This window comes from Pristiophorus japonicus, chromosome 7 (genome assembly GCF_044704955.1).
Source record: "Pristiophorus japonicus isolate sPriJap1 chromosome 7, sPriJap1.hap1, whole genome shotgun sequence".
NCBI lineage: Eukaryota > Metazoa > Chordata > Chondrichthyes > Pristiophoridae > Pristiophorus > Pristiophorus japonicus.
In genome coordinates, this window is record NC_091983.1 from 204,900,507 (window position 1) to 204,916,804 (window position 16,298).

The following is a 16,298-nucleotide window of genomic DNA, read 5'->3' on the forward strand; positions in this document are numbered from 1 at the left end:
GCAGAGAAGTGGAGCTGAGTCCATGATCAGATCAGCCAGGATCTTATTGAATGGCGGAGCAGGCTCAAAGGGCCAAATAGCCTACTCCTGCTCCTATTTCTTATGTTCTTATGTAGAGATGGGTAGAGGTTTAGGGAGGAATTCCAGAACTTAGGGCTTAGACGGCTCTTGGCATGCCCACCAGTGGTGGGCTCAAGGAAGTCGTGAGTGCGCAAGAGGCCAGAATTGGAGGAACGCAGAGTTCTCGGTGGGTTGTAGGGCTGGTGGAGGTTGCAGATAAGGAGGGTGCAAGGCCCTGGAGAGATTCGAACAAAATCCTATATCCTGTGCTCTAGGGCTGGGCCCTTCACTTGGATTTCTCAATAATATACTCGTGTTCCCGATCTTCTTTCTCATGCCCCTGAATGGATAAATGTCTTTGTTGAAATGCCTGGAGATATGGGAGTGGTGGATTTGTGCTATACTTTCTGGCACACTTCCAGTACCAGCACAGGATGTACTTGCAGGAGAGAGCGCAGGGAACTATTCTGCAGCTGTTCACTCTGGGAATGAATAACATCATGTCGCAGACAATAAAAGTCTGGAGCTCCAGCTCCAATTTGCGTGATTAGTGGTCAGCATATTTGTTCCCATGTTCTGCAGGTGTTGTTTATCCAACTGCCCAGAATTTGTTCATACTGGTTAATAAATCTAAACTGACTTGACATTATTGCTGGCATTGTTGCAAAGGGGAAGGAGCCAGACTGAGCCAGTTCCTGACACCGCTGAGGGCTAATTAACTGCAGATCTGTTTCAAGACTCCAATACTGCCATCTTACCACGCTAGGATCTCTGTTCATATGGACATGAAGTACTGAATAAGTAAAGACCATTTGGCTTCCAAAATTCTGATTTGTCTCATTTGAAGAAAATGACTGCTTGTAGGTGCCAGCTGTCACTCAATGGGTAGCATTCTCACTTCTGAGCCAGAAGGTTGTGGGTTCAAGACTTAAGTATATAATCTAGACTGACACTGCAGTGGCGTACCGAGGGAGCAGTGCATTGTCTGAGGTGCTGTTTTTTGGCTGAGACGTTAAACCAAGGCCCTGTTGCTCTTTCAGGTGGATGTAAATGATCCCTTGGCACAATTTTGTTATTCACAAATTGGCTGCCGAATTTCTTATCATCATCATCATCATAGGCAGTCCCTCGGGATTGTGGAAGACTTGCTTCCACTCCTAAAGTGAGTTCTTTGGTGGCGGAACAGTCCAATATGAGAGCCACAGACCCTATCACAGGTGGGACAGACATTTGTCGGGGGAAGGGGTGGGTGGGACTGATTTACCACATGCTCCTTCTGCTGCCTGCGCCTGACCTCTTCACGCTCGCAGTGTTGAGACTCGAGGGGCTCACCGCCCTCCCGGATGCACTTTCTCCACCTAGGGCAATCTTCGGCCAGGGACTCCCAGGTGTCAGTGGTGATGTTGCACTTTACCAGGGAAGCTTTGAGGGTGCCCTTGTAAGGTTTCTGCTGTGTGGTAGGTTTGAGGGCCTGGTCTTCGAACACTCTTTTCCTCAGGCGGTTGAAGGCTGCACTGGCGCATTGGAGGCAGTGTTGAATCTCCACATCAATGTCTGCCTTTGTTGATAAGAGGCTCCCAAGGTATGGGAAGTGGTCCACGTTGTTGAGGGCCGCGCCGTGAATCTTGATGACTGGGGGGCAGTGCTGTGCGGCAAGAACAGGCTCGTGGAGGACCTTTGTCTTACGGATGTTAAGCGTAAGGCCCATGCTTTCATATGCCTCAGTGAATACATTGACTATATCCTGGAGTTCAGCCTCAGAATGTGCGCAGACGCAGGCGTCGTCCGCGTACTGCAACTCAACGACAGAAGTTGGGGTGATCTTGGACCTGGCCTGGAGGCGGCATAGGTTAAACAGCTTCCCGCTAGTTTTGTAGTTTAGTTCTACTCAAGCGGGGAGCTTGTTGACTGTGAGGTGGAGCATGGCGGCGAGGAAGATTGAGAAGAGAGTTGGAGCGATGACGCAGCCCTGTTTGACCCCGGTCCAGACATAAATTAGGTCTGTAATGGATCCGTTGGTAAGGATCACGGCCTGCATGTCGTCGTGGAGCAGGCGAAGGATGATGACAAACTTTTGGGGGCATCCAAAATGGAGGAGGACGCTCCATAAGCCCCCATGGTTGACAGTGTCAAAGGCCTTTGTAAGATTGAAAAAGGCCATGTATAAGGGCTGGCGCTGCTCCCTGCATTTTTCCATTACAACAGTGACTACGCTTCAAAAGTACTTCATAGACTGTAAAGCGTATTGGGATGACCTGTGGTCATGAAAGGCGCTATATAAATGCAAGTCCTTTAATAGATGAGACTTATAAGAAGCTGAAATTCTATCATTTTTTTCCTGACCCCACAAGGTAATTGAGCAAAAACTCCTGCTTATTAACATAATGGGGGGAAAATTGTGGTCGGAGGCTTCCTTCGGATGAACGCCCCCGACCCAAAGATTTTTTGCGAAAGTACCTGGTGGTCATGGAGGCACCTTCGATTCTGGTCAGAGGCCTTCCTTCGATCCGCAGAGTACGGAAAGATGACTTCCCTGTACATACGGAAATGCTGGAGTCACGTGGACCTGGACCACCAATCACTAGGTAGTATTCTCATTGATAAAAATGGGATCTCCGTTTGTGCAAAATCCCATTACTATCAATGAGAAAACCCTCCTAAAAAAGAAATAAAACAACTGCATAATAAAAAAAAACACCTCACGTATTTAAAATTAATTGAAATTAAATGTAATTAAATGTTTTAGAAACAAAAATATTTTTGGGAATTTTATTTAATAGAGTTAAAAATAAACTTACCTTAATGGACAGGGTTTTAACATAAAAATGTATGATTACATTTAATTTTTATATGTTTTAAAACTCTTACGCTGACAAAAGTAAGCTATGCGCCTGCTTTTACGAGACCTAAAAGTTTGAAGGACATTAGCTGGGCATGAGTTGGGCAAATAGCCCAATCTCTCCCGCGCGGATGTCCTTCTCCCGGAAATGTGGAGGATCTGTACAGAGAAATCTTTGACAGATCGGAAATGCCGTTTATTGGCGCATGCGCATCTCACCACGAAAACCGGCTTTTGCAAGGCCTTGGTGGGACCGTGCGCACTTCGTATTGGTCGGAATTGTCAGCAGTGTCAACCGTATTACAAGGCTCATCTAATTCCTATGTACCTTAATTTTAAATAGCTGTTTCCATTATATGGAGATCCCTATATTAGTAGATAGACATTGTTACCAAAACAGCCACGCTGGATTTGGATCCAGGCCCCAGAAGTGAAAGAGCGCCAAGCTTAACTCAGTGAGCCATCCAGTCACCTGCTGCTTAAACAAAAATATGGCAAGAAAGGTTGCAGTAGTTGTCAGTCCGTGTTGTCAGACTGGACTTATTATGCCTGGACTGGCGATTGCATCCATCATTATTTGCAAATTCTTCAAAACTTAAGGAATAGGATGGATGAGTAATCTACCTATTTGTGGCTGCATTACTGTCAAAAAGAATTGCCTTTAGTATTTCTGGGTCTGCCAGTGTGAGGGAACATTTTCCACTTTTTGCATGAGTGGTCATCAGCAAATATTCCCAGGTCAGATACAACACAGGCTACGCCCAGGGTAAAGCTCTTTCCATTTTACCCTCAGTCCCCAACCTGAAGATAACATCCCACTAGTTCATCAGCATGGCATTGCTACTTCCTAGAGCAACCTTCCTTGGCTAAGACTTCCAATTGAATAGCTGTTGGTGATGAATTCTACTCAGTTTTGTATTTGATAGTTATGCCATTACAGCCAGCAGGGAGAGGAGATTTTCATCACATCCGCCTGAGGCCACTAGTGTGCATAGATCCACAACCCAGCATCAGTCTTCAGCTTTAAAGGAGAAGTGAAGAAAACTGGAGGAGAAAAATAGGTTACAAATACATTATGTGACATGTCTACATGTATAAAACACATAAGCTCAAAATAGTGAGGGATTTTGTACATAGAGTATAGACAGAGGCTGGATACTCTGCAAAGAATGTCTCACCTTCTGACCCCTCCAAGTCTCTCCACCATCTCCACAGCTTAACTCAAAAGTGATAGAATACTCACCACTCTCCTGGATGAGTGCAGTGTGACAACACTCAGAAAGCTCAACACTATCCAGGACATAACAGCCTGCTTGATCAACACCTCTGCTACTGGACTCAATATCCACCCGACGAAGGGTCATCGACCTGAAATGTGAACTCTGTTTCTCTCCACAGATGCTGCCTGACCTGCTGAGATTTCCAGCATTCTCTGTTTTTATTTCAGATTCCAGCATCTGCAGTATTTTGCTTTGGATCCACTCTGTTCACATCGGCGCACTGTGGCTATAGTGTGTAGTATCGACAGGATGCACTGCTGGAACTCACCAAGCTGACTTTGACAGCATCTTCCAGCCCTCAGAGCAGCAAGATCATGGGATCACCACCATTTCCACATTCCCCTCTAAGCCACACACCATCCTGACTTGGACATATATCGCCCTTTCCTTCATCATCGCTGGGCCCAAATCCTGGAATTCTTTGCTAACCACCACCATCGTGGGAGCACCATTAACAAAATGACCTCTGCAGTTCAAGGAGAAAGCCCGCTCATCGTCAACATAGGCAGTCCCTCGGGATCGAGGAAGACTTGCTTCCACTCCTGATGTGAGTTCTTTGGTGGCTGAACAGTCCAGATTCTGTCACAGGTGGGACAGATACTCGTTGAGGGTAAGGGAGGATGGGACAGATTTGCCACACGCTTTTTCCGCTGCCTGCGCTTGATTTCTGCATGCTCTCGGCGTTGAGACTCGAGGTGCTCAGCGCCCTCCCAGATGCACTTCCTCCACTTAGGGTGGTCTTCGGCCAGGGACTCCCAAGTGTCAGTGGGGATGTCGCACTTTATCAGGGAAACTTTGAGGGTGTCCTTGTAACATTTCCCTGCCCACCTTTGGCTCGTTTGCCGTGAAGGAGCGCCGCATAGAGCGGCTTTGGGAGTCTCGTGTCTGACATACGAACTATGTAGCCTTGCCAACGACAGCCACATCCTGAGAACTAAATGTACAAAAGTAAGAACAGTACGTAAAACTGAACATGTCCTCTTATAGAAGGATATGTAGCATATGAACATTTATTTCCAGCACCTCATGTTCAGTGTTATTTCGAGCTATTTATACATGCAGCCTGCCAGAGGCTCGGAGGAGGCCTGCCGACTGCAGGTACTATGATGCATGCTGAGAGGAAGAAGAGAAAACTACGTGACTGACAGTTGCACTAACGTGCCTCACAGCGATCTCCTCTAACTGACAGGACACTTTCTGTACACGTAGAGTCTGTAGCTTTTGTTTACTTGCTGAATGAGGATGAAACCACAGCACTGGTAGGGCACTGATGTTCTCCTCCCTTCTGTCCCCCTGGGACGCTCTGGGTGGCAGACCACCCAATCTCATTCGAGCTATCATGTACGTCAATAATGGGAGGAAATATCACGGATCAATATCTGTTGTGTATGGAGAAAGAGTCAGACTGAACACTGTGAGCTCAAAGTAAAGTGTGACCGTAGTCTTTTATTGCAGGTCCCTAGTGCTTCTCCAACCTGTGAATCCTCCTTAAATACCTTTGCTCCCAAGGGATTATGGGATCCCTTGGGACTCCAGGGGATGAGCCCTCTGGTGGCTGTACAGATTAAATACAAGTCCACATATATAACAACACTCTCCCTCAAAGTAAATAGTGTAACTATTTACAATGTGAGTCGATCTGGGGCCCTTCTTGCCCTGGTTGATCGTCATGGTGTGAAAGCTGGTGTTGTTGAATCATTTGTTGGGCCCTCGCTGGGCTGCTGTGCAGCTGGCCTTGCTGGGTTGCCTGGTGTGTTGGGTCCTGCAGGGCTGCTGTGGATGATGGGTTCTGCTTCGTGGTCAACCGTGGTGCCGGTTGCCACTGGTGTATATGTTGGGGGATCAAAAAAGGTAGGGTCCAAGGTGGGTTGCTCAGGATAGTCCGTGAATCTGAGTTTGATTTGGTCCAAGTGTTTCCGGTGAATGAGTCCATTTGAAAGTTTGACCCGAAACACCCTGCTCTTTGGCCACGACAGTGCCAGGAAGCCACTTGGGACCTTGTCCATAATTTAATACAAATACAGTATCATTGATTTCAATCTCGCGTGACACATTTGCGCTGACATGGTATGCACTTTGTTGAAGCCGCCTGTTCTCTACCTGTTCATGTAGATCAGGGTGAACTAACGAGAGCCTTGTCTTAAGTGCTCTTTTCATAGTCGACGTGTACTCTAGACCATGGTTTAGAGGGCCAAGACCATAAACTTAGCGGCACCTCCCTGGGTACATTGCTTAACTGCGAGCATGTATTACATATGTGAACGCAGGACTCTAAGTCCGCATCGAAACCGGGCCACCACATGTGGGATCTGGCTTTCATCATTACGATGCCTGGGTGGGTACATTGGGAGGTCATTGATGAAGGTGTCTCTGCCCTTCTTGGGGACCACTACTCGATTGCCCCACAGAAGGCAGTCTGCCTGTATAGACATTTCATCTTTGTGCCACTGGAACGACTTTATCTCTTCCTGAATTTCCACTGGGACACTGGACCAGCTCCCGTAAAGCACACAGCTTTTGACTAGAGATAATAAGGGGTCCTGGCTTGTCCATGTTTTGATCTGCCGGGCAGTGACGGGTGATTGCTCACTCTCAATGCTTCTGATACGTCCATACTACACAGTATAAATGCACACGAGGCCCATGTTTGAGAGAAGGTCAGTCTGTGACCTGTCCTTTATTCCTTAGCACTCAAGTGATGAAGGTGAGTGGAGCTTCCCCTTTTATACCTGAAGGTCCAGGTTAGGAGTGTCTCCCACCTAGTGGTCAGTGTTCTCACGGTGTACAACTTAGGTCAGTTTATACATGGGTTACAATGCTGGTTGAATACATGACATCACCTCCCCCCGCAAAGTCTTATTGGGATCACAGGTTGAGTCTCTCTGGTGGTTTACGCTCCCTTGTAGAGCGCCTGAGTTGGAGCTCCGGTTGTTGGGCGCTGGCCTGAGTGTCTGCTGTTTGCAGTGCCTCAGGCCTGTCTGGACTGCCCACAGTGACTGGGCTCTCCTCCCTTTGGTTCCGGTGTTCGGTCACCTGTGGTGGAGTGAACTCTATATCGTGTTCTTCCTCTGCTTCTTCTATGGGGTTGCTGAACCTCCTTTTTGTTTGATCCACATGTTTGCGGCAGATTTGTCCATTGGTAAGTTTAACTACCAGGATCCTATTTCCCTCTTTGGCAACCACAGTGCCTGCGAGCCATTTGGGCCCTGCAGCGTAGTTGAGGACAAAAACAGGATCATTTACATCAATACATCGTGCCATCGCATTCCTGTCATGGTAGTCATATTGTGGCTGGTGCCTGCTCTCGACAATTTCTTTCATGGTGGGGTATATAAGGGATAATCGGGATTTGAGCGTCCTTTTCATTAGTAGCTCTGCGGGTGGAACCCCTGTGAGCGAGTGTGGTCGGGATCTATAGGCCAACAGGAGGCGTGATAAGCGGGTTTGTAGGGAACCCCCTTGGAATCTGAGCATCCCCTGTTTGATTATCTGCACTGCTCGTTCTGCCTGGCCGTTTGAGGCCGGCTTGAACGGTGCCATTCTAACATGGTTAATTCCATTGCCTGCCATGAATTCTGGAATTCAGTGCTTGTGAAGCACGGGCCATTGTCGCTGACCAAGATGTCCGGTAGACCGTGGGTGGCGAACATTGCCCGTAGACTTTCTACCGTGGCAGAGGATATGCTTGAATTTAAAATGTCACACTCGATCCATTTGGAGTAAGCGTCTACTACAACCAAAAACATTTTCCCCATGAAAGGACCTGCGTAGTCCACATGGATGCGTGACCAAGGCTTGGCGGGCCATGGCCAGGGGCTAAGGGGGGCTTCCCTGGGCGCATGGCCCAGCTGGGCACATGTGTTGCACCTGCGAACACAAAGTTCCACATCTGCGTCTATCCCTGGCCACCAAACGTGTGACCTGGCAATTGCCTTCATCGTGACAATGCCCGGGTGCTCATTGTGGAGTTCTCTGATGAACACCTCTCTGCCCATCTGGGGCATGACTACGCAGTTTCCCCACAGTAGGCAATCGGCCTGAATCGAGAGTTCATCCTTGCGCCTGTGAAATGGTTTAAATTTCTCAGGGCATGCCCTGTACGTGGCTGCCCAGTCCCCATTCAGGACACATTTCTTGACTGGAGACAATAGCGGGTCTCTGTTTATCCAGACTTTAATCTGACAGGCTGTCACGGGTGAGCCTTCGCTTCCAAAAGCTTCAACAGCCATGACCATCTCAGCACCATGCTCGGTAGCCCCCTCAGTGGTGGCTAGTGGGAGCCTGCTGAGTGCAGCGGCGCAGTTTTCGGTGCCCGGTCTGTGCCGAATTGTGTAGTCATAGGCAGCTAACGTGAGTGCCCACCTCTGTATGCGGGCTGATGCGTTTGCATTTATGGCCTTGTTGTCGGCCAAAAGGGACGTTAGGGGTTTGTGATCTGTCTCCAGCTCAAATTTCCTGCCAAACAGGTACTGGTGCATTTTCTTTACCGCATATACACATGCGAGCGCCTCCTTTTCTACCATCCCGTAGCCCCTTTCTGCCTGGGACAGACTCCTGGAGGCATAAGCTACCAGCTGTAACTGACCTTTGGCATTGACATGCTGCAACACACACCCGACACCATAGGACGACGCATCGCACGTTAACACAAGTTTCTTACATGGGTCATATAGCGTTAACAGATTGTTGGAACATAACAAATTGCGTGCTCTATTAAAAGCCCTTTCCTGGCTGTCCCCCCCAGACCCATTTGCGACCTTTGCGTAGGAGCACGTGTAGCAGCTCTAGCAGCGTGCTCAATTTGGGAAGAAATAGTTCAGGAGCCCCAGGAACGAACGCAGCTCCGTCGTGTTACGGGGTCTGGGTGCTCTCTGGATCGCTTCCGTCTTGGATGCAGTAGGGCTGATACCGTCTGCTGCTACCCTCATCCCCAGGAATTCTCCCTTTGGAGCTAGGAAGACGCACTTCGCCTTTTTCAGTCGCAGACCTACCCGGTCCAGTCTGCGCAGCACCTCCTCCAGGTTGTGGAGGTGTTCTTCAGTATCATAACCCGTAATGAGGATGTCGTCCTGAAAAACCACCGTCCCTGGAATCGACTTGAGGAGGCTTTCCATATTTCGTTGGAAGATCGCGGCGGCCGAGCGAATCCCAAACGGACATCTGTTGTACTCAAACAACCCTTTGTGTGTCGTGATGGTGGTCAGCTTCTTCGACTCACTCGCCAGCTCCTGGGTCATGTAAGCTGAGGTCAGGTCCAATTTTGAAAAAAGTTTGCCACTGGATAGCGTCGCAAAGAGGTCCTCCGCTCTCTGCAGCGGGTACTGGTCTTGGAGTGACACCCGATTGATGGTGGCCTTGTAATCGCCACATATCCTGACCGACCCATCCGCCTTGAGCACCGGCACAATCAGGCTCGCCCAGTCACTGAATTCGACTGGCGAGATGATGCCTTCCCTCAACAGGCGGTCCAATTCGCCTTCTATCTTTTCCCGCATCACGTACGGCACCGCTCTGGCCTTGTGGTGTACTGGTCTGGCGTCCGGGTTTATGTGAATCACTACCTTGGCCCCCATGAAAGTGCCAATGCCGGGTTGAAATAATGAGTCAAATTTGTCCAGGACCTGTGAGCATGATACTCGCTCCACAGAGGAAATTGCATTGACATCGCCCCATTTCCAGTTCATGACAGCAAGCCAACTCCTCCCCAGTAGTGTGGGACCGTCCCCTGTGACAATCCAGATTGGCAACCTGTTCTCCGAATCTTTGTGGGTCACGACTACCATGGCGCTGCCTAGCACCGGAATGATCTGCTTTGTGTAAGTCCGTAGCTGTGCATCAATCGGCGATAATTTTGGCCTTCTGGCCTTGGATGCCCACAACTTTTTGAACTGTTTGATACCCATCAGGGACTGGCTGGCACCCGTGTCTAACTCCATTGATACTGGGATGCCATTGAGGAGCACTTTCATCATTATCGGTGGTGTCCTGGTGTATGAACTGTATACGTGCTCCACATGAACTCGCTGAACTTCAGCTTCCAGCGATTTCCCCCAGTGTCCATTTCTGCAATTTCTGCAGGTAATTTGCTCACCTCTGCAAACTCCGGCTGAATGTATGTCTCAACGCCTCTAGCATGAGTTCCGGTTTGAAACAAAAGGTCCCTTGCCAGTCGATCGTCCCTGACTGCCCCTGTTATTGTCCTTGAGTGCACCATTAACAGGTGTTGATGGCCCCATTACTGGCCGCATTGTCCCTTGCAATGGCGTGAATCGCTGTTCAGCTTGCCATTGTCTCTGTCGAACTCCCCCTCTGGGTTCGACTATATGTTGGGGCATGCCTGACTGCCCTTGTCTGCCTGGAGAACTGTGTGCTGCTTTAACAATGTTGAATCTCTGTCCCAACCATTCCTTAACACAGTACCTCTCGTCTGTTCTGCTAGTGGCCATGCTCGCGTGGTTTAAATCCCAGTTTCTTGTCGCCATTGATACGTCCTTACTGCACAGTATAAATGCATACGAGGCCCATGCTTGAGAGAAGGTCAGTCTGTGACCTGTCCTTTATTCCTTAGCACGCAAGTAATGAAGGTGGGTGGAGCTTCCCCTTTTATACCTGAAGGTCGAGGTTAGAAGTGTCTCCCACCTAGTGGTCAGTGTTCTCACGGTGTACAACTTAGGTCAGTTTATACATGGGTTACAATGCTGGTTGAATACGTGACAGCTTCCATAACCATGGCAAGATCTGTGGGCTACACCATTTCCACTCCCGTGGTGGGCAATGGCAGCCTACTGAGAGCATCGGCGCAGTTTTCTGTGCCTGGCCTGTGGCGGATGGTGTAGTTGTATGCAGACAACGTGAGCGCCCATCTCTGGATGCAGGCCGATGCGTGGTATTTATCCCTTTATTCTCGGAGAACAGGGATATAAGTGGCTTATGGTCAGTTTCCAATTCAAATTTTAGCCCAAACAGGTATTGATGCATTTTCTTTACCCCATTGACACACGCTAACGCTTCTTTCTCAATCATGCTGTAGGCTCTCTCAGCTTTAGTCAGACTCCTGGATGCTTAAGCAACCATTTGCAGTTTCCCGAAATCATTAGCTTGTTGCAATGCACACCCGACATATGACGATGCATCACATGCTAGTACCAAACGCTTCTATGGATCATACAACACAAGCAATTTGTTTGAGCATAACAATTTTCTCGCTTTTACAAAGGCATTTTCTTGGCTTTTGCCCCAAACCCCATTCGCCCCCTTTTTGTAGTAAGACATGTCGTGGTTCTAGCAGTGTGCTGAGACTCGGTAAGAAGTTACCAAAGTAGTTCAAGAGTCTCAGAAACGACCGTAGCTCCATCACGTTCTGTGGCCTCGGTGCGTTCTCGATTGCCTCTGTCTTCGCGTTGGTGGGCCTGATGCCGTCCGCCGCAATCCTCCTTCCTAAGAACTCCACTTTAGGCACCAGGAAAATGCACTTCGAGCGTTTTAACCTGAGCCCCACACGGTTGAGTCGACTAAGAGCCTCCTCCAGATTCTGCAGGTGCTCGACTGTGTTCCGACCTGTGACCAAGATGTCGTCCTGGAAGACCACAGTGTGCGGGACCGACTTCAGTAAACTTTCCATGTTTCTCTGGAATATCGCCGCCGCTGATCGGATTCCAAACAGGCATCTGTTATAAACAAAAAGACCTTTGTGCGTATTGATGCAGGTGAGGGCCTTTGATGATTCCTCCAGTTCCTGCGTCATGTAGGCTGAAGTCAGATCTAGCTTCGTGAATGTCTTTCCTCCTGCCAGTGTTGCAAAGAGGTCGTCGGCCTTTGGTAGTGGGTATTGGTCCTGCAGGGATAAACGATTGATAGTTACTTTGTAATCGCCACAGATTCTGACGGTGTTGTCTCCCTTGAGGACTGGGACAATAGGGCTGGCCCACTCGCTGAACTCAATCGGTGAAATGATGCCTTCTCTTTGCAGCCAGTCTAGCTTGATCTCTACCCTTTCTCCCATCATGTATGGTACTGCTCTCGCCTTGTGATAAATGGGTCGCGCCCCTGGAATTAGGTGGATCTGCACTTTTTCTCCTTGAAATTTCCAGATGCCTGGCTTGAACAGCGAAGGAAATTTGTTTAAGACCTGGGCACACGAAGTGTCGTCAGCGGGCGATAGCGTTCGGACGTCGTCCCAGTTCCAGCATATCTTTCCCAGCCAGCTCCTGCCGAGCAGCGTGGGACCATCGCCCAGTACCATCCAGAGTGGTAGCTTGTGCACCGCTCCATCGTAGGAGACTTTTATGGTAGCATTGCCGATTACAGGAATCAGTTCTTTTGTGTAAGTTCTTAGTTTCGTGCGAACTGGAGTTAAGACTGGCCTTGAGGCCTTGTTGCACCACAACCTTTCGAAAGTCTTTTTGCCCATGATGGACTGGCTCGTGCCCGTGTCCAGCTCCTTTGACATCGGGAGTTCAACATTCAGCATTATCGGGGGACAATTCGTGGTGAATGTGTGCACCCCATGTACCTCTGCCTCCTCTATCTGAGGCTCTGGTTCATCGTGATCCTCTGTGGATCTGTCCTCCTCTGCAACATGATGGTTTGCAGGTTTAACAGGCTTTGCAGCTTGCCTGCACACTTGTCGGAGGTGTCCCATTGTTCCACAGCCCTTGCAGACGTACTCTTTGAATCAGCATGAATGGAAACGATGATCACCCTCGCAGCACCAACAAGCTGTTAATGACCTTGCATTCATCACCCTTGATGGTAGACTCTGAGTCATCTGCAGACGTGCAGCTGCAGGTATGTGTGACCTGCCCTGTACGATATGATTCGAAAACAATTGTTCACAGTACTTGTAGCAGCAATTGTGTGCTGAGAGATTTGCTTCGTATTGTCACTGATGGCAATGAACGCCTGGGCTATCGCTATGGCCTTACTCAAGGTTGGGGTCTTCACAAGTTTGTGAAGTATGGTTTCGTGGCCAATGCCAAGTACGATAAAGTCTCTGAGCATGTGCTCCAAATATCCTTCAAATTCGCAATGTCCTGCAAGGCGTCTTAGCTCGGCGACATAACTCGCCACTTCCTGGCCTTCAGACCTTTTGTAGGTGTAGAACCGGTACCTCGCCATCAGAATGCTTTCCTTCGGGTTCAAATGCTCTCGGACCAGTGTGCACTAATTGTCATACGATTTCTCCGTTGGTTTCGCTGGAGTGAGCAGATTCTTCATGAGGCCATACATTGGTGCCCCACAGACAGTGAGGAGGCTCGCCCTTCGTTTGGCAGCGCTCTCTTCCCCATCTAACTCGTTGGCCACGAAGTATTGGTCGAGTCACTCCACAAAAGTTCCCCAATCATCTCCTTCCGAAAATTTCTCCAGGATGCCCACTGTTCTCTGCATCTTTGGGTTCACTCTCTGTATCTCGTCGCCAGTTGTTGTGTAAAGAGAAAGAGTCAGACTGAACACTGTGAGCTCAAAGTAAAGTGTGACTTTAGTCTGTTATTGCAGGTCTCTGGAGTGCCTCTCCAACCTGTGAAGCCTCCTTAAATACCTGTGCTCCCAAGGGATTATGGGATCACTTGGGACTCCAGGGGATGAGCCCTCTGGTGGCTGTACAGATTAAATACAAATCCACATATATAACAATATCAATCTGGGTTATCTTGTGAACAAAGTTGGCTTTGGACCAGACAGAGGGTTGTTATTTCCAACAACTCTAATCCAGTTTGCGAACTCGTTGCACCTTTCAATCTCCTGATAAAGCACAACACCTAACTCCCTTACCCATTGAATGACTGGATCCAACAACCCACTGCATCATCCAGCTGAGGAAGATAACTCCTGCATGAGGTGTGAGATAAATGGGCATCTGGAGATGAAGTGCGTCCTCAAAGGAAAGGAAGCCTTTCTGGGAGCGTCAGGGAGATGAAACCAGTTAATGAGGATTCAGAGCCAGGAGAAGGGAAAGAGACCTGAGAGGCGAGAAACTGAATACTCTCAAACAATAACGGGATAAATTCATCAAACAATATCAATATTAATTAATCATAGTCAACACTCCATCGATTTGTAGTGTTTATTGAAAAAGCTTATTTATTGGAGCAGCCAACACCTGTGTCTTCCTGAAATTAGTGACTGTGCCTTCAGCCTTCTAGGCCCTAAACTCTGAAATTGCCTCCCTAATCGTTCCACTTCTCTACCTCTCTCTCCTCCTTTAAGACGCTCCTTAAAACCTACTTCTTTGAACAAGCTTTTGGTCACCTGTACTAATGTCTCCTTCTATGGCTCGGTGTCAATTACTTTATCTCATTTATGCTCCCGTGAAGCACCTTGGGACGTTTTACTATGTTAATGGCGTTATATAAATGTAAGTTGTTGTTGAAATACATGGAGAGCTTAACTTGCTGCAATCGGCAACTTTATAATTGAGTATAATGGAAATGGAACATGGTTAGTGCTTTATGGCTGACTTAAAAGCTTGTCTGATTTAAGGTAGTAAATGCTATCACAAACGTAGATCTGGAGCATGAAAGTAGGACCACAAATTTAGGTAATCCTAGAATATAAGAACATAGAAATAGGAGCAGGAGTAGGCCATGCGATCCTTCAAACCTGCTCCGTCATTCAATAAGATCATGGTTGATCATCTACCTCAACATCTTCCTGTACCATCCCCATATCCTTGGTTCTCTTAATATCCAAAAATCTATCGATCCCTGCCCTGAATATACTCAATGACTGAGCATCTGGGGTGGAGAATTCCAAAGATTCAACACGATCTGAGTGAAGAAATATCTCCTCATCTCAGTCCTAAATGACCGACCCCTTATCTTGAGACTGTGACCCCTGGTTCTAGACTCCCCAGCCAGGGGAAACATCCTCCTGCACTCACTTAAGAATCATAAAAAAAAGGGGTGGCGGAATCTGCATCCACCATCCTTTCAGTCAATGCATTCCAGATCATAACAACTCGCTGCGTTAAAATAATTCTCCTCGTCTCCCCTTTGCTTCTTTCACCAATTATCTTCAATCTATGTCCTCTGGTACCGACCCTCCTGCCAGGGGAAGCAGGTTTCTCCTTATTTACTCTGTCAAAACCCCTCATAAATAAATGACCTTCTTCTTCACGTGCCCCGGAGGCAGCTGGTCCAACTCCCATGCTGCAGGTAGCTGAGAACTGAGGCTTGCAGTTCTCATGTTCCACACCCCATCCTGCCAGGGGCCGAAAGAGATTATTATAACAAGCCTGAGCTGGGAAAATCCACCGGGGTCCTCGACGACCCGGTCGGCCAGACGCAATGTCCGGCTCGCTGACCTCCCGCCAGGATTCTGCAAATTTGGAAAAACCGGCTTCGCTCCTCTTCCTTCTTATTCTATCGCTTGTCACATTGGCTGCCACTGAGTCATTCCGTGAAGCCCTGGTGCTGCTCCTTCAACTGAAAGTAGTGATGTGAACTCTGCTCTCCAGGATTCCAACCTTACTTGCTCTTTTCCTCCTCCAGACGAGCCAGAGGAAGAAGAGCCAGGCCCCCAGAGCTTCACAGCAAATGCCATCGCCTACTTCATCCCTCCCAAGCAGCAGCTCACAGATATCCAGCCTGGAGTGAGAGGGAGGGGAGTGAGAGAGTAAGCCAGAAAGGTGTACAAATGGGTGATACACCCACAGCATGAGTTAGATCAAGACGATGGTACCGTGGCCTTGATTTCAACGCAGTCAGGATACAGGAGGGAGAAAGAGAGTGTAGGACGGGACAGTCTGTTTGCAGGTGCAGCAGGTAATCAGGAAGGCGAATGGAATGTTGGCCTTCATTGCAAGAGGGATGGAGTACAAAAGCAGGGAGGTCCTTCTGCAACTGTATAGGGTATTGGTGAGGCCGCACCTGGAGTACCTCGTGCAGTTTTGGTCACCTTACTTAAGGAAGGATATACTGGCTTTGGAGGGGGTACAGAGACGATTCACTAGGTTGATTCCGGAGATGAGGGGGTTACCTTATGATGATAGATTGAGTAGACTGGGTCTTTACTCGTTGGAGTTCAGAAGGATGAGGGGTGATCTTATAGAAATATTTAAAATAATGAAAGGGATAGACAAGATAGAGGCAGAGATGTTGTTTCCACTGGTCGGGGAGACT

General features: G+C 48.4%; 1 protein-coding gene across 1 annotated transcript in view; it reads left to right on the forward strand.

The window, feature by feature from the left end:
• Window positions 1-2,584: 2,584 nt before the first annotated feature.
• The window catches only part of plb1 (phospholipase B1), a 326,472-nt gene continuing 312,758 nt past the window's right edge, over window positions 2,585-16,298 (forward strand). The window contains exons 1-2 of the mRNA XM_070884250.1: window positions 2,585-2,645; window positions 15,669-15,769. Of these exons, the coding sequence (XP_070740351.1) occupies window positions 2,585-2,645; window positions 15,669-15,769 (162 nt within the window). The remainder of the gene's footprint in view (window positions 2,646-15,668; window positions 15,770-16,298) is intronic.